General features: G+C 50.0%; 1 protein-coding gene across 1 annotated transcript in view; it reads left to right on the top strand.

Moving 5' to 3' along the window:
- The window catches only part of PTPN21 (protein tyrosine phosphatase, non-receptor type 21), a 68,768-nt gene that overhangs the window by 55,508 nt on the left and 5,473 nt on the right, over positions 1-7,787 (top strand). The window contains exons 14-16 of the mRNA XM_021711604.1: positions 14-581; positions 5,992-6,129; positions 6,903-7,124. Coding sequence (XP_021567279.1) covers positions 14-581; positions 5,992-6,129; positions 6,903-7,124 — 928 coding nt within the window. The remainder of the gene's footprint in view (positions 1-13; positions 582-5,991; positions 6,130-6,902; positions 7,125-7,787) is intronic.

Genomic DNA, 7,787 nt, shown 5'->3' on the forward strand with positions numbered 1-7,787 from the left:
GCCTGCGCGCCAGCCGCAGCCACCCGGACCTGGTCACGCGGCGCGTGCACCACGCGGTGCAGACGTTCCAGGAGGACAGCCTGCCGGTGGCGCACTCGCTGCAGGAGGTCAGCGCGCCGCTCTCGGCCCGCCGCGCTCCCCCGCGCAGGGGCAGCGTCGAGGCGGCGGCGCCGGCCCCGTGCCTGGACGCACTGCGGCTCGGGGACGGGGCGGCCGGGCGGGGTGGCCCGGCCCACGCGCACGCCAAGTCCCCGTCCGACGCCACCATGCTGGTCCACAGCAGCGAGGACGAGGGCGAGGGCGGTGCCGGCGAGGAGCCTGTGGCCGCACCTCCCACACGAGCGAGTGCGTCCGGCCACCCGTGCCCCGCTCTGGGGCCCCTGCACATCCTCGAGCCCCGAAGCCCCGATACCGAGGCCCCCTGGGCCCGGAGAGACGGGCTGCTGACGCCGTCGGTGTCTGAGTCCGACCTCACCACGTCAGGGCGGTACCGTGCCCGGAGGGACTCCCTGCACAGGAGGCCGGTGTCAGACCTCCTCTCTGGAAGGAAGGACGTGGTGGAAGGCCTCCCACCCCTAGGGGTAAGCTGCCTCTCGGCGCGGGGCCTCCAGCCAACGGACGCTGCTCCCGCTCTGTCTGTGGCCTTGTTGTTGACTCGTGACTTCTGACTTTTTTCAGCTTATCTTGTTCTTTTAAAGTTTTTCACCCCCCAGCCCATTACCCTATTTTTGTCTCACGTGGAGCACGGGTGAATTTATAGAAATGATGGGGGAGGATTCAAATGTTCGTGGTTTTTTCCTAGATAATACATGAGATGAATTTGGGTGCAGTGTCTCACGCCTGTCATCCCGGCGCTTAGGAAGGCTGAGGCAGGAGAATTGCTTGAGCCTAGGAGTTTGGACCAGCCTGGGGTATATAGTGAGACCCCCCATCTCTAAAAAATTAAGTTAGCCAGGGGTGTTAGCACGTGCCTGTGGTCCTGACTATTCAGGAGGCTAAATGGGGAGGGTCCTTTGAGCCTAGGAGGGCGAAGCCAGCCTGGGAGGCATAGTGAGACCTCATCTGTACAAAAAGTAAAAAAATTAGCTGGGCATGGTGACATGTGTCTGTAGTCCCAGCTACTCAGGAGGCTGAGGTGAAAGGATTGTCTAAGCCCAGAAGGTTGAGGCTGCCATGAGCAGTGATTGTGCCTCTGTACTCCAGCCTGCACAACAGAGTAACAGAGTGAGACCCCGACTCAAAAATAAAATTTAAAAGACCATGAATGAGATGAAGTGAAAAGGTGACTGTCTGAGGCTCTCGTGTGGCATGGAAGAGTGAGCGAGATGTTTTGGTAACTTTGTTGTGTAAAGAGGGGGAGGAGGATGCAGTCTCTTACTGTAGCCAGGATGGCCTCGCAAACTACCCATCGGATGCCATGGAAGCTGCAGCACCTCAGGGCTGCATTTGTGCAGTTTGCTCAAGAGATGCCCGAGAGCCGCATCCAGGCATGTGTTCTCATTCTGCATCTTATTCTCAAGGTCGGAGTCTGTGGTGCAGCTTGAGTGTCTTAGCCATGATCTCTGAGGACTTTTGGAGTTGGAAAGGTGGCCCTTGGTCAAGACGAAACCCTGGGACTCCATGTCTCTTCAAAAGAAAGCGTACATGTGCTGACAATCTGAGGGAGGCCCTTGCAGAAAATGCAACTCTCACATTCAGTGTGATCCGTAAATATGGATGAAGCACTTTGTACCTGCTGAAGGAAAACATGAAAGTGCAGAGTCATGGCACCTCGCCACCGTTCCCGGCCATCACAAGCTGAGCATAACATTTGCCCTGTGGTGTCCGGGTTACAAGCAGCCTGTTATGCCCGTTTTACAGATGAAGCAACAGGCTTAGATAAGCTAAGGAACTCTCCCAAGTTGCCCAGCTCTGAGTGACTGACCTGGAATCTTAACCCCTGTTTATCTCTGCATCTGTTCTCTCGTCTTCCACCCTGTTCTGCATCAAGGTAGATGGGACCATATTTTAATAAGTTATCACTGCTTGAAGCCTCGCTTTTCTGACTGTGGCTTTGTTGCAAAGTGTGTCCACGAGGGCATCTTGTTGCCTGGTGTGGGCCCCCAGCTCTGCCTGGCCTACGCCTCCATTCTCTGACCTCTGCTTCCCTGTCTTCACTCCCTTCCCAAGTGTGGGAGCCAAGCCCGTGTGCTGAGGACACCCGTCTGTCTCCCAGTGGCCTGGAACCTGGCCCTCTCGGTCTCCTTGGCTGGGTGGCACCTGCAGACCTGAGACCTGTCTCAGGGTGGGTCTGGCCTCGTGTCTGGGAGCTTCTGAGCCACTAGGAGTGTCTTGAGAAGCAGGAAGAGCTCCCACAGTGTTCCAGTGCTTCTGGGAGACATGAACATCTACGGATGCAAACGACTGACATGGGCGCTGTAGGCTTATCATCAGTTTGGGTTTGAATTTGAAAGTTATTTTTGGCTGGGCTCAGTGGCTCAGCCTGTAGTCCCGGCACTTTGGGAGGTTGAGGTGAGTGGATTGCCTGAGCCCTGTGGGTTCGAGACCAGCCCCGGCAACTTGGCCAGACTTCGTCTCTACAATAAATCAAAAATTAGCCGGGTGTGGTAGTACATGCCTGTAGTTTCGGCTATTAGAAGGCTGAGGTGGATGGATCGCTGGAGCCCAACAGGTTGACGCTGGGGTGGCCATGAGCGTGCCACTGCACTCTAGCCTGGTTGACGGAGTGAGATTCCAATGAAAAAAAGAAAGTTATATGTAATTTTTCCTGAGGTACAATCGTACCTGGATAGCAAAGGCTAGGGCTGCAGGTGGGCCAAGCTTGAGGGTGCTGGCTGATGGGCAGTGATTCAGGGTGGGGACAAGGTGTGGGTGGATTTTCCAAAGTAACACTACCTGTGTCCCAGAGCCAGCTGGCCAGGGCTGTTTATAGGTAACACTCTTTCCACTGCATGAAGAACTGTCTTTTGCTTTTATTTGACCCAAGTGCTTTCCTCAAGTCATATTTGTTTTTAGTATAGCTCAGTATTCAAGTGTTTTTATCTATCTGTGTTTTTTTGAGTCAGGACCTCACTCTTGTCACCCAGGTTGGAGTGCAGTGCCACAGTCACAGCTTACCACAGCCTCAACGTCCTGGGCTCAGGCAATCTCCCGCCTCAGCCTCCCGAGTAGCTGGGGCTACAGATGCACAATGCCGTGCCCAGCTAATTTTTTTTATTTTTTGTAGAGACAAGGTCACACTCCTAGGCTGTCTCAAACTCCTGGGCTCAAGCAATCCTGCCTCGGTCTTCCAAAGTTCTGGGATTACAAGTGTGAGCCACTGTGCCTGGCCTGGTTCTCATAAAATACAAACTTTCTCTCACTGACTTTTTAAGACCCACAACATTAATGTGATTGGCTTATGTTCTTTCCCCCTCTAACCGTGTAAGGGATTCTACCTAAAGCGTGTGGGTGGCAGCCGTAGTGAGGGGAAGAGTTCAGGTCCCTGGAGCTCAGAACCCTGAGCCTGCATCTGGCCCCTGCCGTTGTTAGCTCTGCTCAGTGGGCGGGACCCTTCCAGCACCAGAACCTCAGCTTCCACATCTGTGGCACGGAACTGTCATCCCTGCTCTGCCTGCCTGCGGCATTCAGTCCCATACGAGGTTAGGCATGAAGAATTGCATGTCTGATTTGGCAGAACTCGAGAAAGATCACTTGTATTGCTTTGACACTGATTACCTTCTAAAAAGGCAGCTGTGTGACCCTGGGAGGCTGTTTAATCTCTCTGTGACTTGGTTTTCATAGGGTAAATGAGAGGGTCCCAGAAAGCTCTGGGGGAGAAATGAGGTCCTGGCCCATGCAAGTGCTCAGTAGTATTAACTTGCTGTGGCAAGGTGGTGTCACACATCTAACTCCATGGCTTCCTGGGAGTTGAAGAGGCCTCTCCCTCCTCCCTCTTCTACTCTCTGACCCTCCTTAGTAACATGGATTGCCATTATCTTGTTTCATTGTTACAACAGACAGATGTACCAATGTGAATGAAGGTTACAGAGGTTTAGTATTAACAATAGTGAAGTCAATAGCGGACAAGCAGGGACGCTTTGGAACACTCCACCTGCCTCCACAGCCGGGGCTAATTACTGTCTTGCGGGCAGACGGGTCTGGGCCTGAGTGCCATCTTGCAGACAGGCAGGTTTGGGTGCTCACACAACTGCTGCATATCCCTTCTTGGTTGCACCCTTTAGTCTTGTGGTTCTCACGTGAGAACTTACGTGCAGGTCATACATTCATAACCATGCACATATGTGCCAGGCTAATGGCAGGATTCAAGACTGGTTTTTTTTTTTTTTTTTTTTTTTTGAGTTGGAGTCTCACTCGGTCGCCCAGACTGGAATGCAGTGGCCACTCCCAGCCGCCGCAGCCTCGACCTGCTGGGCTCCAGCGATCCTTCTGCCTCAGCCTTCCGAGCAGCCGGAATTACAGGCACGCGCTACCACGCCCAGCTGATTTTTTGATTTATTGTAGAGATGAGGTCTCGCTGCCCAGGTGGGTCTCGAAACTGGGGGCTCAGGCAATCCACTCACCTCAGCCTCCCAAAGGCGTGGGATTACAGGCTGAGCCTCTGAGCCCGGCTCGAGGCTGGTTTTGACCACACACCTTTTTTCTTCAAATCCAACTTTTGTACTGACCGTCAACCAGGCAGCTTTACCAGCGTTCAACGTGGGGCATCTTGAGTCATTTTCAGGCCAAGAAGTGCTGGAACCAGCTTGCGTTGGCTGGTGAGAAGAGCCAACTGTTCAGTTTTCGGGAATCTTGTGGGCCAGTGGATGTGGCATTAGCAATCTGAAATTGGCTGTGGTGGGAGTATTTACACCATGGAAATGGGCAGATGTGGATCAGAGCTGCTTTCCATAGGAACCAGTTGTTAATTGTTACCAGCATGGCACTATTTTCTGCACACTTTAGAATCATGGAATGTGAGCCTCAGCTGGAACCTTGGAGTCTGTGTCTATGTCTGTCTCTATCTTTCTGTCTCAATAAGGCTTAGCCATGAAAGGTGACCTTCCTCTGGACGCTAACCCAGCACTCTCCCCATTCCTAGCCCAGGCTGTGTTATGTGGGCAGCCCATGATCAGACATGAGTTGTAACATTAATATCCATCCCATCAAGCTTTCCGGTTAGGTGCCGGTTAGAGTCTCCACTTACGGTAACGGTCCTTCAGTACTTTTTCTCCTCGCCAAAATGCCTCTTCTCTGTTTTTGCTCTATTATCTTGATCCTGGGGCTTCGTGGGCTGTTATAGGCTGGAATAAAACTGATTGCATTTTGGGGTACTAATCTTGTTCTAATTGTGATGGCTTCCAAGGAGGGGTGGTCTCGGCAAGGGGCTGTGCCATGCTTATTCTCGTTTGCTGTAGAGAGGAAATCATTTACGTTAATCATAACTTCAGGAGACACCTGTTTCAGGAAACTGTTCTAGCCGCTTTCTCTCAGGCCCTGTCTACCTGGTGTCATGGTGGAGCAGTTTAGCCCTGTTTCGTTTGCCTGGTTCACAGCTGTGGCCGTCCTAAGAGGCGTAGTGACCTAACCTAGGCCACAGGAGTCTGTGTAGAAGAAAAACATTGGGTTTTCTCAGAAAGATTTGAAGAATGTATCTATTTTAAAGACTATTCCAGTCAAGTGATAGAACTAAAAGTCTTTTTAGTGGATGGCAGCCTACTTCCTGGGCCGTGCTCACAAGAATGCTGTCTGTCCAGAGCCTCACCCCTCCTTACAACAGAGCCTTGTGGCCAACTGCGTTTTGAGACCTGTATCTGGAAGACTTATCAGGGCTTTGACCTTGAAAGGAATGTCTTCCTCCTAATGTTTGTTAAACAGATGATGTGGGAAGGAGTGTCATCTCTCTTGGGGTTTATTGGCAGGGGAGAGCACAGCCTGTGTTCCCAGTCCTCATCCCACTTCATAGGGTTGGATTTGTGTGGATTTCATCTATTCATATACGTATTGTTACAGGGAATGAAGAAGACCCGAGTAGATGCAAAGAAAATTGGTCCCCTGAAGCTGGCTGCACTCAACGGGCTCTCCCTGTCCCGCCTGCCACTGCCTGATGATGAGAAGGACATGCCCGCCCGAGCCACAGATGATGAGCGGGTACGTGGGGCCATGCAACTCTGGGCCATCTGCAAAAGCACTGTCCTGGGTGTCCGTGGCCTTTCTAGCAGAATCTGAGACTCAGAAATGGTGTGAGGAATGATATGGTGTGGGTCTCAGGTGGGGCTGGTGTCTTAGCAGAGCATTCAGGTTTGAATGCTGAGTATTTTTCTTTTCTGAATTTCTTCATAGGCGAGAAAGCAGGCACTGACTGCTTTCATGATAAAAATTGATCGTGAGTAAATAGTTACTAAGTTTTTCAGAACTTCCTTTGTGACTGAGATGTATTTTCTGTGAGGTTTTTTTGGTATCAGAATCAGCTAGGCAGGAATTTGCTTTACAGCTGGGTCCTTGACATTGTTTCTGGTAATTCCTGAGTGCTTTTAGTCTATGACATATGATATATTACAAAACTGAAGCATTTGTTCATAGATGTATGGACTGATTATCCTTTCCCTGTATTTATCATTCTCCAGGAGAATTCTGTTTGAGATCACAAAATGGATGACAGATTTAGAGAATGTGAATTCAATAAATTTCTTTAGTCCAGTTTTCAACTTTAGACAGAGATTTGCATTTATCTTTCATTATGTCTTTTGTTCTTTTGACTCTTATTGCTGTGGCCTGTTACAATTTTAACTTTGGTTTCACCTAGAATTTTCACTATTAGACAGTGCTAGACTTGAAGCAGAAAACAAGGTTTTAGATATACAATCAAAATGCGGCAGGGACATGTGACTATAATCATATTATTCCACATGTTCTGTTTACAGTGTAAAATTCTGGAACAGCGGTTAGAACAGGGAATGGTGTTCACAGAATATGAAAAAATTCTTAAAAAACGGCTCGTTGACGGAGAGTGCGCGACAGCACGACTCCCTGAAAATGCAGAGAGAAATCGGTTCCAAGATGTCCTTCCTTATGATGATGCCAGAGTGGAGCTGGTCCCAACCAAGGAGAACAACACAGGCTATGTCAACGCATCGCACATCAAGGTGAGGGTCCGTCTGGAGTCACGGACAGCACATGTGACTCCAAGCTAAGCTACAGGAAAGGCACAGAGTGTATTCATGTCTGTTTAGAATACACACATTTAAATTTTTATTTTTATTTATTTATTCCATTGTTTTGTTCTTAGAAAAAACGCCCGAGTCCTGAATCATTCTGACAGACTCTATTGCAAGCCAGCAATCCACACACCAGTGCTCATTAAGCGTCCCTCAGGCAGAGCCAGAGTCCTGTCACTGTCTCCGTTGTTCAGTTTGTGCCCTGACGTTATTGGCAGGACAGGGCACCTCCTTGCCTTGCTTTGGAACTTTGTCCTTCTAAATCAGAAGGCCTCTCACTGGCCCATGTTTCTCTCAGAAACCACTGAATTGCTGTCATTTCTCAACGTACACCTGCATGCATTTCTATGTAACAGAAATGTCTGGGCTTTTGATGGGCTCACAAGAGCTGTCACTTGTACAGGTGCCATCTGTTCTCTTTGAATACTCCTTGTAATCATTTTTAAGTGCCATTTGTTCTTTGAAGAATTGCTTTTTTATTGGAAACAGCACAATAACTGGGTACCATTCATGGTGAAAGGTAGGTGTCTGGTTTATTCTTCTGCATGTGGATGGCCAGTTTCCCTAGCACCTTTTTTTTTTTTTTTTTTG

This window comes from Carlito syrichta, unplaced genomic scaffold, assembly GCF_000164805.1.
Source record: "Carlito syrichta isolate Samal-C Ts95f unplaced genomic scaffold, Tarsius_syrichta-2.0.1 Scaffold302399, whole genome shotgun sequence".
Classification (NCBI taxonomy): Eukaryota; Metazoa; Chordata; class Mammalia; order Primates; family Tarsiidae; genus Carlito; species Carlito syrichta.